General features: G+C 41.6%; 1 protein-coding gene across 1 annotated transcript in view; it reads right to left on the bottom strand.

The window, feature by feature from the left end:
• 5-FCL (5-formyltetrahydrofolate cycloligase) overlaps window positions 1-18,983 on the bottom strand; it is a 40,513-nt gene that overhangs the window by 8,064 nt on the left and 13,466 nt on the right. The window contains exon 2 of the mRNA XM_087673190.1: window positions 10,315-10,455. Within this exon, the coding sequence (XP_087529316.1) occupies window positions 10,315-10,455 (141 nt within the window). The remainder of the gene's footprint in view (window positions 1-10,314; window positions 10,456-18,983) is intronic.

Here is an 18,983-nt window from a genome sequence, read left to right as displayed (position 1 = left end):
GGTATCAAAGGCATCAGTCTACCCATCCTTGAATTTGAGGAGCTTCTTGATGTGGACTTTGCTCATGATACAGCAGTTTACTTGGATGGGAATGAGGGCAACTTTAGAGCCTTTGTAACAGCCATGGAGACATTTTGCAGAGCATCAGGAGCATTAATTAATTGGCACAAATCCTTTGGACTTTGGATATGCGACACTAGACAGCCAGAGTGGCAACCACATGAGGATTTCACATGGGTTCCCCGCAGGACTGCCGTGAGATATCTCGGATGCCACGTGGGGATTCATATTACCTCGGAGCAACAGCTAGCACCCCTCCTTTTGAGCATCAGACAAAAGCTTTTGTATTGGAGCTCGGCGAGACTCTTGTTGGCAGGAAGAGTAGTAGTTGCCAACCAAGTTCTTCTTGCGACCATGAGGTACATCACTTCTTGTTCGGCATTCTCTAGGTCGTGTATTGGCCAGGTGAAACGCCTTATCGGGAACTTCATTTGGTCAGGAGAAGATGGGAGTCCAGCCAGAGCAAAGGTGGCTTGGGATGTCATCATACAGCCTAGATCCAAAGAAGGATTGGGGATCATAGACCCAGATAGTCAGAGCAAAGCCTTATTGGTCAAGCTCATTGTTAGGGGTCTCCTTCCAGGTGAGGAGCCCTGGATGAAACTTCTGATGGGGAGGCTAGAGGACTTGACACCTATATACGGAGGACCATGGCAGCCCAGCATTCACTAGATATTTCAAGAGATCAGCGCCAAAGATTTAGGGAGGAGCTTCAAGGTCAGATTTGCAGCTGCCATTATTAGAGCTTGGAGATCTGTATCTCCAGGGCTCCACCAGCTCCTCCCGACTACTATTGAAGAGAAGAGGAGACAGCCTCTTCTCTTTAAGAGATCAGAGTCAGGCCACACCATTGGGCAGCATACACAATTATCATGGGGGAGATTCTCTTTACAGGTCGCTACATCAGTGGGGGAGTGGTTTGCATTTCAGGAGTTGCCATACGAGACCCAAAGGCAGAGATTACAAGGTCTTAGGGGAGTCATGGCTATGATTGAGGCCGTGATGGAAGGGGTTCCACCGAATTGGCAAACTGAAGCAGCTTCCTCTCAGACTTGGATTGGTCTTTTCTCTAGAGGGGATATCCTTCTAGCAGTCATTGCATCTAGCAGAGACAGGACATTCACTTTCACAGTTGAGGAGGATGGCCGCCTCCAACGAGAGGACCTTGACCTTACAGCACTCAGTGGCTGCTCCAGGTAGAGAATCAAAGTAGTGGCATACTTTCAAAGAAAGTGGCACATAGACCCAGACGCAACCACTTGTCTTATAGATGGATGGAGATATTGGGCATACCATAGGAGGCCTCTACAGAGACTTCAATGGGATCCAGGAGAGTGGGTGTGGAGGGATCCCTTCCTTGATAGGCCTTCCAATATCCCCTTCTTTGGCTACACTTCTAGATTGGGACGGAGAATACATATGAGCAAGATTAGAGCACAACCTGCAGCCACAATCCCCAAAACCCAACAAGCATAACTTATCATAACTTTTGCCTTTGACACCCACTGCATTCTCGGAGTCCTTGGCCTATTACCATGACATAACTACCATGTCCATCACGTGTGCTAGAAAACCTTGCACATTTGATTGATAACTTAATCAAATGTTATCAACAAGATTAAAGCATCACAAAATTTCATGTCCTCCTAACAGACCTCCCCCTTGAAATCCTTGCAATTATTCTCGATTGCACAACATTGTGCCAAAAGAAAAGCATACTGTATTGGAATTTACATAGGGCATCACACTCACAACATTGACCAATGTTGTCTAACCGTGCTATATATCCCAAAGCTTACTGAAAATTTCCAGCCTACATAAACATCAAATAATATTGAGAAATAGTCTAGAACTGTTGCTAGAAACCCATTGGATGCATCCATAACTCATGTTTCTCAACTATTCTCACTTCAAAACGTTAGTAAAGCATATTCTCAACATAAACCATGGCTGAAACTCTAAATGGCATTTGCTAACATATTGCTATACATGGAACCAACTATAAACCATTGAAAACTTAGCATAATCTGATCATAAACTAATCACTTGCTCATCTGAGAATTGATCACAAAATGCCACAAATGTGACCCCACCGCCTAAACAGATCACAAACTAATTGCAAAAACTAATCAATAACTAATGCAAAATTGATCCCAAAAGTGACCATAAACGGTTCTCAAACTAATCAAAAACTAAACCGAAACTTATTAAAATTTGATTTCAAAACTAAGGCAAAAGCTTATGTCAAACTGATCATGAACTGATCTCAAACTCATGCAAAAAGTATAGTCTTAGAGCCGCAGTAACAATCATACTCGTTTGCATACATCTCACAGTAACTAGTACATTGAGTAGTGACCTCATGGTAGACATATTGTCAGCACAAAACCTTGGATGCATGTTGAACACATCCAAGATCCACTACATATGAGAGCTATCTATTTCTAGATGAGTGGAAGTGCTACCTCCCCCTTGAGCATTAAGTAATACTCCAGATCCTTGCTCTATTGAACCTCACTGAGCCCAAACTAAAGTCATCTCTAACTAAAAGGCATCTAGGTAAAGCCGCAACAACTAACGATGGTCTGCAAAGTCGTCCTCTTCCATCCATTTTGCATCCATTGGTGAAAAATTTTGGAACTTCACCAAATATCTCCTGGAAACTTTACCTCTAACCTTTCTTTCTTTATATACCAAGATCTAATCAGATATCGAAAACTCGTTCATCTCCCCAACCTCAGGCTGAATTTCAGTAAACCTATTTTCTGGCACATCACAACGAAAAGGGCTCAACCACATCATTGATCTTTTCCAACACTTGGAAGGGCCCATAGTATCTTACACTCAACTTTGGATACAATCCCTCTCTTCCTTTCATCTTTTTCAAAAAAAAGCCTTGCCTTTTTAAAATGTAGCAATACATAATCGCCCTCTGCAAACGGCAAAGCACATCTATGGCCATCAACTGCGTTCTTTTGCTTTTCCTAGGATCTCTGAAGTACATACTTTATCTTAGCATAGGCTGCATCTAAGTCTTCCACATAACGGTCAGTCTAAAAGATCTTATCCTTAGTCTACAAGATAGGTGGTGCCTTCTTGCCACCCTCAACCACCTCAAATGAAGCTTTTTTAGTGGAACTATGCTTTGTATTGTTATAAGCAAACTGAACTAAGGGAAAATACTGCTTTCAGTGTGTCTTGTGGTCTGAGACATAGCACCTCAAAAGATCTAACACTGTGGAATTTGCTTCCTCAGACTAACCATCTATCTGGAAATGGAAGGATAATGAGAATTTTCGTATGGTACCCATATTCTCAAACAACCCCTTTCAAAATATACTAGTCATCCGAGAAACTTAATCACTGACAATCAACTCTAGCTTACCATGATACTTAAAAATATGCTGCAAAAACAAGCATGCCATATGATCAGTCTTTATTTTCTTCCTCATTGAAATGAAATGGGCTTGTTTGCTAAACCTGCAAATGATAGTCCATATCCCATCAATTCTTGTAGGTATCCTAGGAAGATCAAAAATAAAATCCATTGCAATGCTTTGCCAAGGTCTATCTAGAATAGGCAAGGGCTACAACAAACCCGACATCTTTTGCCTATCATGCTTTACCTTTTGACATCAATGCATGTCCTGACAAACTACTCTACATCATATCTCAAAGCTGGCCAATTAAAAAAAAATACTCCATTGCCTTGACTATGGCATGAATACCTCTATGTCCTACATACGCAGAAGTATGACTTTCAGTGATAACTCTAGGCCTCAACTACTTCGTGAGACACACAGTTGTCCATGCATCATCAAAAATCCATCTCTTAACACAAAGTGCTCCTGCCTTTGGCCATTGTACAATTGATCATAAACATTAGCAGAGTCTGAATCAACAACATATTGCTCTTTCATAGTATCCAACTCAGTGTGATAAACCATGCTGACGGCTGAAATTTGTGTCTTACGTGACAATGCATCAACCACAACATTCTTTTCACCATCAATATGTACAATCTGAAAATAAAACATAGAGAGAAAATTTGCCCCATCTCATATGTTTCTTTAACTTTGTTTACATCAAAAAGTATCTCAAAGTCTGATGGTCTATATGCACTGTAAAATCAGCCCCCAACAAATAATATTTCCACATAAACAGTGCATGAATTAAAACCAAGAGCTATTTTTCATAGACCTGCAAATTCTTTTCTGTGCCGTAGAGAATTCGGCTCTCATAAGCCACAACTCGGTCATCCTGCATAAGAACAACCCCAATGTTGTTACCAAATGTATCACACTTAACCATGAATGATCTTAGATCAAGCAACACAACAATAGGATCCGAAGCCATCTTTTCCTTCAACTTTTCAAATGCTTAAATTTCAATTGTTGTCCATCTAAATAGCACATTCTTCTTCTGCAAGGCATGCAATGGAAATGCAATTTCAGCAAACCCGCATACATACTTCTTGTAAATAAAAACATAAACCCAAGAAGCTACGGATCTCATGCACATTTCTCAAAGGTGGCCATGATCGATTGCCTCAACCTTTGCAAGGTCCATGCTAATGCCATCAACCAATACAATATGTCCCTAAAAGTGGATTTCATACAGAAAGAACTCACTTTTCTTATCATTCATAACTAGCCTATCTTCACACACTTCATTGAACACAATGTCTATGCTTTGTCTCATTCTTTGGATAGACAATCATATCATCAAAGAAAGTGCCCATAAATCCTCTATGTGGCCTAAAGATCTGATCCATCATCGAATTAAAAGTGACAGGAGCATTCGTAAGTCCAAAAGGCATAACAAGAAACTCATACAACCCAAAAGATGTCCAAAAAGCTGTCTTAGGCACATCTTCCGGTCTAATATGTATTTGATGATACCCTCTTTTCAAATCTATACTGCTAAATATGGTTGCCCCCACAATCTATCCATAACATTATCGATCCAAGGGATCGAAAAGTGATTCTTTATCATGATCTTGTTCAGAGCACGATAATCAATGCATATATGCTATGAACCGTTCTTTTTTTGCACCGAAAGCACTAGAGAACAAAAAGGAGATGAGCTGGGCGAAATCAGCCCTTTTTCTAACAGCTCATTCACCTAACTCATAATCTCCTCCTACTACGCTGCACCAACTCTCTAGGGTGGCTTATTAAGTAAGGCTACTTCCACGGATAAGATCTATGCCATGATTTTTAGTCCATTTAGATGGTAGCTTCCCTAGAAGTAATTGAAAGAAGCAATCCGTATACATTTTCAAAAATGAAATGCAATCCTTCTCCAACTTAGACATGTTCCCAACATTCCCACTATCATCTTTATCCTTAGTAAAAACCAAGTACACTCAAAGATTTTTTTTTATTACTTTACAAATGACAGTCGCATATAGGGTTTTGCATATTTCCAACCATACCCGAATACATTGGGTCTTCACACCATGCATTGGCTACTGCATACCATAGGGATTTGTGTCATACATTCCCGTATGCGGCCCCTGTCCAACCATAGCATGAAAAATCATGCTTCCATCGAAGTATCTTGGCTGCCCCATCATAGTATGCATGCCCAACTGTCCAAAATCCATTGGATTGGAACTTCCATGATGGCCTTGCATTTGTATTCCTTGTCCCCAGGCTTTCACATTACCTTCGATGCATCTTGCTATCCCAAAGGTGTAAAAAATGTCGTCTTCTTCTTGCCCTGGCTGCTCTTCTTCGGAGCATTCAAAAATTGGGTAAATTGAGCATCCCTTGCCAATTCAACACAGAGATTTGCTGCTATCCTCATTCGATTCTTAAACTACTCATTAAATTCCTCTTCACTTTGCTGGTCATCAGCCTCATCATGCCTTAAAGGACCTCCATCTTGCCCAACAACGATGTTTTCAGCTTACTCTCCATGGTTTGAGCCTTGTCCAAGGGGTCACGCATTGCATTTCCTTCATTCCCTTGCGAATTTCATATTGAGAGGCATCATCACCGCTTGAGTCCATCTCACTGGTATGAAGACATATTGCTATAATTTCTCAACTGAGAGCAAAAATCAACACTAGCACAAAGCTTTGACTTGCAACCAGGTGCCTCGAGCAAATCAAAAGGTTGAGTGGTATCCCAGCAATGGAACCATAAAACCAGTCTTCCTTCTTGGAGAGGGTGGTAATTCCCTGATTAAGCACTTAATTATAACAATTAGCAAATAAGTATAAATTGAAATGCACAATTTACCTTAATAATCTTGGACAATAGACATCCGCTTGAACCCAAAATTGACACCCCTCTTGATATTTCCTTATCTTTAATTGCTAATGGATTGAGTACAAGTTGATATTCCACAACCTCCTTTGTTGATCCAAAAGCCCCTTGTTGTACATACAGTCAACAAGCAATTTGGGCCAATTGCCCCTTGTCTTTCACCCAGGATTTGCACAAATGAAACCACCAATTGACCAAATGTTGCCCCAATTCACAATGGATGGCCTCACATCTAAAATCCCTATCAATTCCACCAATTTCAAGTGCTAATTTCATTGTACGATGCCTTCTCCGATTGGCATGGGTCCCAAGGTAGCTACTAAACCCTAAATTCTACATAAACTTAGGGTTTACAACAAAGATCTCTCTATTGTCCACCAAATCTAGATGAGATCTACTCAAAATGGTTGAGAAAATGCTGAGATCTCCTAAGAATGGGTTGGAGAAGGTGAGAGAAAGCCAAGATGAGTGAGAAATTTGATTTTCTTCGCGAGAAAATCCAAAATTCTGCATGTTGCCTGCTCCAACCTCCATTTAATACAGTCACTTACTAGGCACCTAAAAAATGCTGTCACCTAATTAGCAATGTTGTTGCCAGCCCCTAGAAGGTGACTCCCTGCTGTCATCTACCTACTAAGGCCCCCAGATCGCTATCTTTTGCAGCAAATTGTTGTTCCCTCATTAGAGAATAGACCAATAGCTGGCAACTCCCTCTCTCTCTCTCTCTCTCTCTCTCTCTCTCTCTCTCTCTCTCTCTCTAAACTATAAACTCACCGAATGGCTAAGACCTAGTCCCCAAAAACGTTTTCTCAATTTAACATGAGCATTTTTGCCAAGTGGCAGCCTTCTAAATTCAATTTTCAGCAATTATCCAACCACTTAATTAATTTTCAAATTAATAATCCTAAAAATTAAATCCTTCCCTTCTCACCCTGCCCAAAATTGAATGTGCCTATCCATAATTAAATTGGTTAGGCCATTTGCAACCTGGAGTGGTCCCCAACCTCTGTTGGCCCTTAGACTAGCATTAATTAATTAATTAATGCTAGTCCCTAGTGTCACCACCGACACTTATTGGCCGAATAACTATCATAGGGTCAAAACCGACACCAACTAACCCCCAAAGCCCAGCTCGCATATCTTATCACAACATTTGCCTTTGACACCCACTGCATCCTCGGGGTCCTTGGCCTATTACCATGAAATAGCTGCCGTGTGCATCACGTGCTAAACAACCTTGCACATTTGATTAATAACTTCACATCCTCATGACACCACATGAAGGCAGACAATAGTGAAGGGAGTAAAAATGCTGTCATTGTTGCTATAGGTGATGACAAAGATCGCTCGAGGGGCAGCATATCAAAATGCAAATGTGCAGCACCTATGAATGAGCTGTGCAGCAACCTGTGATGTTGGGCAGTAGCTAGTAGGATGGGCAGCTACAAATCACAAATCTCAGCTGCTGTTGGAGGCATTTTCAAGCATGGGAGGCTGCATTAACATAATGGCAACAGGCTGCAGAGTTGACAGCAGCAAAAATGCAGACTGCAGCCCTTTGTGGTGAAGACAAACGATGAAAACAGGGTAGAAATGGCTGCACTAACCAGGCAACCACCTACAGGCATCCAATAGGTGAAAAACACAGCAAATTAAGTGATGACAACTGCTGCAGCTCATGACACCAGCTTCCAAAAGCCAAATGCAGGTGGGCAGCAGGTCAACAAAGATGGGCAGCTGATAGCAACAGCTAATCAACGATGGTGACAGCTCCAGATGCTGTGGTGAATGGGCAGCAGCAACTCAGTTTGTGACAATATCCACTAAGCACTAGCTGCAGGAAGGGAACAGCACTCAATGAGTGAGACTGAGAGACTTTAGGGGTGCAGAATGCCAACAACATGCCCTTTCATCGGGAATTTTTGGCATTTTTCTACTGTGCACAATAAAAGCCTTTTCGACATTAAAAAAGCTTTCTTGGGGCTGTTTTTAAGTAGCAAAATTAGGTGCAAATGTATAAAATTTAATTATTAATGCAATCCTTGATTTTGGTGGTTCAATGAAAGTGCATCACAATCTTGCCAGACGTCACAACCACCCTAAATCACGTCGGTCTTCACATCAATCCTCCTAATCATGGCTGTTATCACACTGGTCTTCACAATCTTGATCATCACTCTGGCAGTACTCACAATCTGTGTCATATTGATGGTCCACCTGATCCTACCATCTGTATTGGTGTGCCATTGAATGTCCTTCACAAACATGCAAAATTCAAAGGAATGGCGGTGTTTAATGTTGAGGGGCGCCAACCAGTGTGGACAAACTGCTACATGCTGGATTCAAAGGAAATGCAGGAGGTTGAAGCCAAGCAGACTTGTGGATGTCTCAATCTTGATTCAGCTCTTCCTCTTGTTCGGTGATGCACAATGGATGTAAGAAGCGGAAAATGCAGAGAGAAGAGAAGTGAGAGACAACCAGATTAGCTGAGGTGGATCTTGGAGGGTTCACTATTATAAAACCCCACCTAGAACACGTGTGCATGCAAGATGTTTTTAAGGGTATTCTTATACCCCTTGCACCCCCTATCTACATGTGCCTTCTGTAACTCCACTAGAAAATTAAACCCCTTTTGTTGCATGCATGTGCTATCTTATATATTCCAAAGTGAACCCCTAGGGAGGTAGATTTCATTGACTAATGTACAGATCGAGATGAAACTACCAGAGGTCCAAGGAGATTAAGTAAATATGATGATAATTAATCCACAAAGCTAATAATATGCAATGGTTAGATCATCAAGAAAGTCTTCACAACTAGATATCTCCTTAGAGTTGAGAGTGGCCTTCTTGGTGTCCAACTTACTAGTGACATCTTATTCTTGTGCTTGAAAATCTTGCTGGTTGGTTACATCCCTAGTCTCCACTGGCACATCAAAATGTTCAAAAGAAAGGAGTAACACCACTATTTCTTGTGCCTGAAAATCTTGCTGGTTGGTTACATCTGTGGTCTCCAGTGAAAGAGGCACATCAAAGTGTTCAAAAGAAAGGAGTAACACTCCTTAACATGCAGTCAAATCTTATGGCTACCACAAAGACAGAATTTCTTCTTGTCAAGCAAAGGACAACACATTCAAAATGTACATTGAAGCGGTCGGCAAGATTATTGAAGAATCAATTTCCATTTCCAAAAATAATGATATTTTGGATCACTAAGAGGGTCAAAGATCCAGTGCCACATTGGTCTAAAGAACATTCATGACCAGATCAGAATGATACCTCAAGTGTTGACAAGCCTTTGGCCCTCATGACTAGAATTTCCTTTTGGATTGATTGATGCATCTACCACATTCGAGTGGATGATGGGACCCATCTTTTCGGATCATAGAAAGAATGCCATTATGTTCTTCGATGGCATTCTTGTATTTAGCAAGAACGGAGAGGACACTCATCCAAATCTAGAGATTGTTTTGAAATTTTTATGAAAAAATATTGCCATGGACATGTTACCGATGTACTATAGTTGAGGAGAACACTTCTTTGAATATAAATCCTTTTTATTTATACGTCACATTTTTTCTGCTTCTATGAAAAAGCATAGCTTTGCTTTACATTGTTGGTGAATCACAGCTACAATGGGACATGCTATACTGATGGTTCGGCACCTCCCTATAATTCCTACCACAATTAATAGAACCATTTCTACCGACTTTGTGTACGATAAAAGTACAAATTTGAATGGTATATTTCCACCTCCCTATAATTCCTACCACAATTAATAGAACCGTTTCTACCGACTTTGTGTATCATCTAAAGTTCAAATTTGAATGGTATATTTCCACCAACATATCAATTGTGCATCTGTCATAGCCCAGAAATTTCAAATGGTTAATAATACGCAAAAGCATTACTATTTTTCAATTCCTAGTTAGGTGAAAAAGGTGCTTAATGTTGTCACCTATTGTGCAATGTGGGCTTACCAGAATGCATTGTCTGCAATATATCAGAAACAACTAATGCAGTATCTACTTCTCTCAAAGTTGGTGTGCTTATATAGGCACAAATAACTCGGCTTTTTTTGTACCATGGAGCATCTAAAATGTGCTTTTGGATGAGAACATCTGCAAAAATTACCACAAAATAGTTGATCATTCAGTCTTCCAAGCACAATCATGTTGCAAAGAAACAAACAGTTTCAAACTTTAGTATGCATATCCTGACTTGTTATTTTGTTGTTATAAGTCAAAAATGATGATCAGCTGAAATAGATCATGATGACTTGCATTGGTTTTGGATAAACAACCAATTGACTGACATACACACATATGCCTAATTGACTTCAACTGAAACAAAGTACTCAGATCTACAAACTGTACTGCAATCTAGTTTGCATTTCATAATAAAAATGTCAAGAAAACACTATTCATGGCATCTATGATAATGATTCGTGAAAATTAATGGTTTTTCTTCTCTTCTTCTTTTCGCATACCTTCTAAAAACCCCAATTCTTGAAACCCCTAAATCCCTATTCTTTGAAACCTCTTCACACCAAAGTAGCACCTAGGTTCTAAAGAGATGAGAAACACATCAAAAGGGAAGACTCGTGAAATGTAATAAAATGTGACCATTAGTTGACATTGCAACAAAGTGTAGTCCTCAAAATGACAATCAATTCAAAATATCAAGACATTACATACTCAAAATTAGGAAATGCATGAAGCCAAAGAGATTTAATGCAACATTTACACATCGCACCAAAGTAGCACCTATTTTAATCTTCAAACACTCTAACAGTGAAGCCTCTTATAGATCGAACAACAAAGAAGTTGTGCAATCTCACTAATTGGAAGCTTATGGAAAAGGAGCTGATGCCTAGCAATCTAACGCTAGCAGATCTGACACTTGTTGATGCGAATCCTGACAATCGTGAAGCCAACAATCACAACACCAAGGTTTGATGCGGCCAATGACTGTTGCACACATGGTACCTAACTCAACCTGATGACTGGGTTGGCTACAACACCCGTTGCCACCACCCTACGTGTTCCTCCTATATCCAACATTGTCCACCTATCCAAGCAGCCCAACACGCAAATGCCAGCTACCCAATCCCAACCCAATCTGTTGACCACTTTTTGTCTATCACCCATCCAACCTCTCCTTGTACAGCACTGCCTAGCTCCTGTTAGAGATTTGGTCACCTCCAAGATGGGCACCAGACTTGGACAGGGCAGTTTAGGCATCATCGCCATGTACAAGAGCAGGTTGGACAGGAAAATATGCAGTCACCTGGTTAGTGCATCTAGTTTTGGGCAATCATGCAGTCAGTCAGATTGCTGCAGTCAAATAGCTTTTGACTAGCCAATCTGCATTACTTTATGGTTTATTGTCTGCTAATTTATAGCAGCCGGCTCCCCCCTACCCCCCAAAACCCCTGCGGTCGTTTTCACTTCCATCTGTGCAGGTTGAGAGAGATCTTCGGCTGTAAATACTTCAACAACCCATTGTGCATACTGCCTTCTGTATTCAGCATTCATTCTCTGCAATCATCAGCATCCTACTATTCACTCTTTCCTTCAGTCCCATTAGACACTTCCATATCATTGCACCTTGCCATGGTATCAGAGCAGACTGCAATGTTTTAGGGGCTGATTGATCGTAAGGACACCTGAAAAGGAGATTTCAGCACGACACCAATGCTGTGTTTTAAGCATTGGAGGGCAGGCGGGAGGCCTATGCATCGACACAAGGCTGGAGCAAGCGGACACGTGTGGGAAAGAAGATTTATTTGCTGTTTTTGTGCAGGGATAGCTGTCAAAGCAAGAGAAAGGCTGTGTTTTCAGCCTTTTGCAGCAGATCTGAGTTTTTTAATAGTCTCCAATGGTTTAAGGCATGTTTGTTTTTCAGGTGATAATGTCTTCCAAAGCTGATGTGGGATTTTGCGCTATTATGGATTGTAACATCCCAATGCTGCCGACTCTTCCACATGATCAAAAGCTTGAAGCTGACAACTATCACATTTGGTGGTTGAAGTGACAACGTTGGCCATATTGGAGTCTTATGATTTGGTGGAGCTTATGACTGAGTCCATTGATAATCTGACGATGAAGGATTCTTCCACACGCATGAGATATGTCTGCAGCTCTACGATAAAATGACCATGATGAAGCAAATATCTTTGGAGATAAAGATGTGGACTTTGAATCTAAACAAGTCCAAATCCATGTGCAAGCATGTGAATAAGCTCCAACAAGTGCAAATGCAGTTTCAAAATGCCAAAAAATCTATTACTTCCGAAGTTATAGCATCAACTTTTTGTCACAGCTGCCACCCCCGATTCAATGTATTCTATTCCACCTTGATTGCCTCAAGGCATACAAAGACCCTTAAGTGGAAAGATCTGGTTCCTACAGTCTTGGGCCAAGAGGAGCAATTAAAAAGTCTCAATCATCAGAAATCAAAGGCTCTTACAGGTCTGAATTCCCAAAAGAAAGGCAAGGATAAGAAGAAGAATGATAAAAACAAGAAAACATTAAAACAAAACTCGCCATCGTGGTCTACTTGTACACCTCAAACCTTGAAGGACATTTGTGTTTCCACAAACACCTTCCACTCACGCAAAAGTTGGAGTACGCCTATCCATTCCATCATAGAGCTGGTGGTGCATCTCAATGTGGCTTGTACCTTCAACTTTTGCATTTGTATTTAGTTCATTTTGCTCACACAAGTGACTTCTCAAGCTTCACCCCAAGATTCAATGAATAGAAGCCTTGTTAAGGGGTGAATTTATACTACTGACCTTTGTGGAATTTTGACTGATGAAAGATGACCCATGGCCAACAATGGATTCTCTTGGCACTGCTCAATTGGAACTCCTTGGAATTGTATTTGTACCACCAGATTTAGAGTTGTGTGAAGCTATAAAATTGGTGATTAATCATACTAATAGTCTTATATTGTAATGCCCTTGGGACTCCCAGGAGACCTAATTTTCAACATTATTCTAGGAGTTCCACATTTCCAACATCATACAAGGTAAGTGGCAGTAAAAAAATTTCTTGTGGCATAGAAGCATCCTCCATAGTCACTGCATCATGCGTAAAGACTACTTGAGTACCTAGCTGTGTAAGACCATGAACAGACAACAAGTTAAATCCAAATCTGGTACATAGAGGGCTTTAGCTGAAGAGTATTGCTAATCCGACAATAGGAAAATGGTCCCCACTCCATGAGCAGGTATGGAAGAGTTGTCACCAATGGTGATGGATCCCCCTCTAGAACACATGTCCTAAAGCCAGTCTTGTGGGTAAGTTGTGTGGGAAGAAGCTATGAGAATGTGCAACAGAAAGAGGAAAGTGAACATGGAGAGGAGACAAAGAGAGAATGCAGGAGAGAGAAGGAACAATGTGACTACAATGGCTGAAGGTAAAAGGTTACAATAGTCAGTCCCAACACGCAGCTCTACACATTAGTGTGAGCGCCAAACAGTAGCAAGGCAATGAGAGAATGAGGAGGGCTAGCTGCTCACAAAGGATCAATGATGGATAATGGATGATGAAAGTGGGAGGGTATGCCACCTATACATAGGCAAAGAAGAGGCAAAACCCTAAAGATGGTCAAACCCCCAAAAATGGCCAAAAGTACCCAAAAAGAAATGTGTTAATATGCCCTCCATCTAAAGTGTTTAAAACGCATAAAATGACAAACAAATACAATATCAGAGTCCCCAATGTCCTCATTAGGCTCATAGGCAAGAGATGATCAAACGAGAGACACATGACTACTAACACCCCCTCTCAAATCCTAGATATGGTGGAAGGCCAAAGAAGATGCGGATCCAAGGGTAGCAGAAAGAGTGCTAATGCTGATGAAGTCCGTCAATAAAGAAAGCCAACCAAGGAGCGAGACACCCTCTCCATATAAAATTTTGATCAAACGAAAGGCTACCAAAGGGCAATGGAAACGAAGAGGCCTCGAATAGATCACTCCTAAAAACTCTAGTCGGGGATGGGTGAGCCAAGCCTCTAACCCAACTATGAGACGATAGCGAGGAACTATCAAAGATACCATAAGCTACATAGAAATAACAAGGACCAAGGGCCCAGTGACAAGGGATAGTGGCATGATGACCAAGAAAAGAGATCACCGCATAAAAGAAAGGCCCAAAGTAGACTGTAAGCCCTAAAGTAACTCCTCGTAATCCTAGGAAGCCCCCTCTGAAACGCAAAGGACTAGGAAATCCACAACCGCAACACCCATATGGTTGCCCTCTAAAAGGAATGGAAGATATGAGGAAACCACCAAAGGAGATGGTGGGGGATGGAAAGAAACCTATGGGATAAATGGTGCACAATCAAGAACAGGTGTGGCTATAGAAAGAAGGCCCTACACAAAGAAAAGGGAATGGAGCATTGGTAGCCCCCTTCTACCAACATCTCACAAGAGTGGCTCCTATAGAAAAATCCTCCAGAAAGATGGCAAGCTCAGTGAAGTCATTGTGTGTCTCAAGACTAGGAAGGCCATAATCTAAGAGGAGATAGAAGCCCAAGTCTAGAACATGTAGAACCTTAGAAACAAAGCTTGATAAACGACCAGACAATAGGGGGCAAGGTACCAACACCACTAACAAGCACTGAAGAAATGTCACTAGCAGTGATGATACCCTCCGATAGATGGAAATCTTGTAATATATCACCTCGGGGAGTCATATGACTCAATGCCCATTGTCAAGGAGCCAAGTCTACTCAAAAGACGAGACAAGCGAAGAAGGCTCCTCCACTTGATAAATATGTAGAAACACAAACTCTGTGGTAATAGCAAGTAACAAAGTAGAGGTAGATAAAAGGCTCCGATGTAGATCCACCCTTCACTCTTAGACGAAGGTGAGGGTATTTCCTCAAGCACTTCTCCTCAAGTTGCCAGGTCTTCCCACAATGAGGACAGTTGGGATATCCTTTACACTTTCCCACAAAATCTCTATCAAAGTCGAAAGATTACTCCCACTTCTTCCTCTTTCCTATCTTCTACTTGGCATGTCCTATATATGTAGAGAAAGCCACATAAGCACACCGATGTGCACAAGCTCCACAAAAATCTACCTCGCTGTGACCTGCATCCTGCTCAAGCACCAATGGGACTATCTCCTCCCAAGTGAGAGTCTCCTAGCTAAAAGAAGTGAGAAGATTAGTATAGAACACATTATAAGCAGGAACTTTAGGCACATGGGACAAGACCTGAAGTTGGCCTTCCTCACCAAATTCAAGCGTGAAGGTTTTGAAGAGCGGATGCAAGAGGAGTTCATGAATCTAAGTCAATCCTTTCGAGAAAGAGTAGAAGCTCATACCTCGCGAACGGAATCCATCCTGAAGAGATGGACCAATCATCATTTGGATGAAGGCATCCAAAAAGGAGTGTTTCTCAAAGGCCTATAACTAGAAGTTTGCAAGTTCGTGGAATTGAGAAGACTAGTCAATCTGCAAGCTGTAATGATGGAAGATGTAAGAGAAGTGTCACAGCTAGGTCTTCCAAAGAAATGTATATACCAAGGGATACAAGCTCATCCTGAATCTCCTCCATCCTATGGATGTGATTCCTCATCAGAGAGGAATCTGTGATAGAAAGTTGTCATAGCTTCAACTCAAGAGAATATCAATGCCCAAATGCCTAGATCCAGAAGAGAGATGCCAAACTTCTCCAAATCTCTGCAACGGTGTGGATAAAGCTACCGAATCCACGATCACACCACCATGATGATCCATGGTAGGTCAAGGTATACAGACAGTAACAAAATCCCAAAGGTCATAGCGAACGAGAAGGCACTCCATGCGGCACAACCATAGAGGGTAGTTCGTTCCATCCAACTTGTCGAATGCAAATAGAAAGGGTAGATTTGGCACCCACTCAAGAGATGCCATCTGGAACCAGTCTATCTTCTCGAAGGGGTGGTTTAACCTGATTAAGCACTTAATTACAGCAATCAGTAAATGAACATAAACTGAAATGCTCACTTTACCTTCATAAACTTGGACAGTGGACACCCTACTAGCCCCAAAACTGGCGCCCCTTTCAGTATTTCTTTAATTTCAATTGCTAGTGGATAAATCACAAGCCGAGATTTCACGATCTCCTTGGCTGATTCAAAAGCCCCTTGCTGTTCCAATAATCAGCAAAGCATTCGGACAAATTGCCCCTTATTTTTCACCCAGGACTTGCTCGAATGGAACCCCAATTGGTCAAATGCTGCCCCAAATTCACAATAGATGGCCTAGCATCTGAAATCCTCACAATTCCACGAATTTCCAGTGCTGCTTTCAGTGTACAATGCCTTTGACCGATGGCACGGGTCCCAAGGTGGCTGCTAAACCTAATTACTGCTGTAATTTAGCAGTAAACTCTCTGTTGTCCACCAAATTTGGCTGTACTCTGCTACCAATGGCTGAGTATTACTCAGAATGCTTGAGCATAGACTGGAGGAGATGAGAGAATGCTATAGAGAGAGAGAAAATCAGCTGAAATGTATCTTTTGATTCGTAGCTCTGATGACAAATCCGATGGCATCAATAGCTTCAAAAGGGGGGTAAAAGACTAGCTCCGCTTCTCCACTGGTGAGCCCTCCTCTTCTACTGCCGCCTCTCTTGAGGCGGAAGAGAAAACCTGCTTCCCCCTCTCCTGTCGCGGCACGCGATCAATCGTCGTCACCTCTCAGAGCCAGATCTGATCACCTCCTCTCCCTCCACCAAGCTCAGAATGGCTGCAATTCAGCTTCCACTACCCTCCAACAGCCTTCTCCCTAGTTGCATGGGAAAGTTTTGCCAAGTAGCAACCTTCCTAATGCATTTTCAGCCATTAAATTAATTTTTCAAAATTAATTAATTCTAAAAATTAATTTCAACCCTTTTGACCTTGCCCAAAATTAAACATGCCCATCTGTAATGAAATTGGCTAGGTCATTTGCAACTTGGAGTGGTTCCCAACCTCTGTTGACCCTTAGACTAGCATTAATTAATTGATGCTAGTCCCTAGTGTCACCACTAACACTTAATGGCCAAACAATTGTCCTAGGGTCCAACCTGGCACCAACTGAGCACCAAAACCCAGTTGGCATAACTTAACACAACTTTTGCCTTTAACACCCACTGCATCCTCGGGATCCTTGGCCCGTTCCCATGAAATAACTACCATGTGCATCACATGTGCTAAACCACCTTGCACATTTGATTAATAACTTAATCAAATGTTACTAGCAAGATTAACGCATCTCAAAATTTCACATCCCCGTGACACCATCAATGCCAATTGAGGACTAGAAACCTCAGAAAAATATAATGGAAAAGAAAAATAGGATAGTGATCAGTCTAAATGATCCTGAACCACACGATCCCCCATAGCATACATGTCAACCATAAGTGTCCGTCAATAAAGTACCTACAAGAAACCAAATAAGATGTTGCCACTGGAATGAAAGTAACCAATAAGAGGTATCCTCCAAATAATCAAGATCCATCGGGCCATGGTACAAAAGAAGATTGACTAAGGCAAGATAGACAGGGAGTATCCGATGCCAAATGGAACACACAATACCAAGCAGAAAAAGAGAACAATAAATACAAAGTAAAATATGTATTCAGCCTATAATCGTAGCCAAATCTAAGGGCTGGTAATGTATCAAGAGTGCCCAAAAATGGTGTACATGCAATGAACACAAATCTGCCCTGCTACTAGCTTGAAAAAGAGGCTGCTCACCTGAGAAGAGTTGTTGCCTAGCCTCAAAGGCTGCCACCCAATAAGCTGCTTAGCAGCAAAATGAAAATTCAGGAGGGGGCTTATTCCTACAACAAGTGTGCCGGGGACTACCTACATAAAAACGCACGTGATATAGGGCCTATTTACATAGACCCAAAAACACAGCAAACACAGGATTTGCCTTTAGAAACGCACAACTGAATGGGCAAAAAACAAGCCACCCAACTTGGTAGAAGCCGCCTAGGTGCAAATTAAAGCCACCCAGCCTGCCAAAAGCTGCCCAAGGCCAAAAAACAAAAATCTACCCTAGTAAACGCAGTAGTAAAGGGCTGGAAATAGGCCGCCCTACCTCGTTTGACTCCAAACACAAGGTCTACAGCATGTGAGGATGACGCTTGGCAAGTTTCGTCATGGACAACAAGCTCCTCTTCAAGATCTTTGGCTCCCACACATGGCTCTAATGCCATGTGAGAGCCCTACCTCGTTTGACTCCAAACACAAGGTCTACAACATGTGAGGATGACACTTGGCAAGTTTCATCATGAACAACAAGCTCCTCTTCAAGATCTTTGGCTCCCACACATGGCTCTAATGCCATGTGAGAGTGTGCAACAGAAAAAGGAAAGTGAACATGGAGAGAACAAGGACACTAAGAGAGAACGTAGGAGAGAGAAGGAACTCTTTAACTTTAATTGCCAATGTATTGATTACAAGCCGAGATTTTCCAATCTCCTTGGCTAATCCAAAAGCCCCTTGTTGTACAAGCAATTAGCAAGCAATTTGGGCCAAATGCCCCTTGATTTTCACCCAAGACTTACACAAATGTAACCACCAACCCCAATTCACAACAGATGGTCTGGCATATAAAATCCTTATCAATTCCACAAATTTCAAGTGCTGATTTCAA

The sequence above is a fragment of the Lygodium microphyllum genome, chromosome 3 (assembly GCF_053477565.2).
Source record: "Lygodium microphyllum isolate KBCC chromosome 3, Lygodium_microphyllum_v1.1.10, whole genome shotgun sequence".
In the NCBI taxonomy this organism is placed as follows: Eukaryota; Viridiplantae; Streptophyta; class Polypodiopsida; order Schizaeales; family Lygodiaceae; genus Lygodium; species Lygodium microphyllum.
The sequence above is the reverse complement of the archived record's forward strand: the minus strand, read 5'-3'. Positions and strand labels throughout refer to the sequence as shown.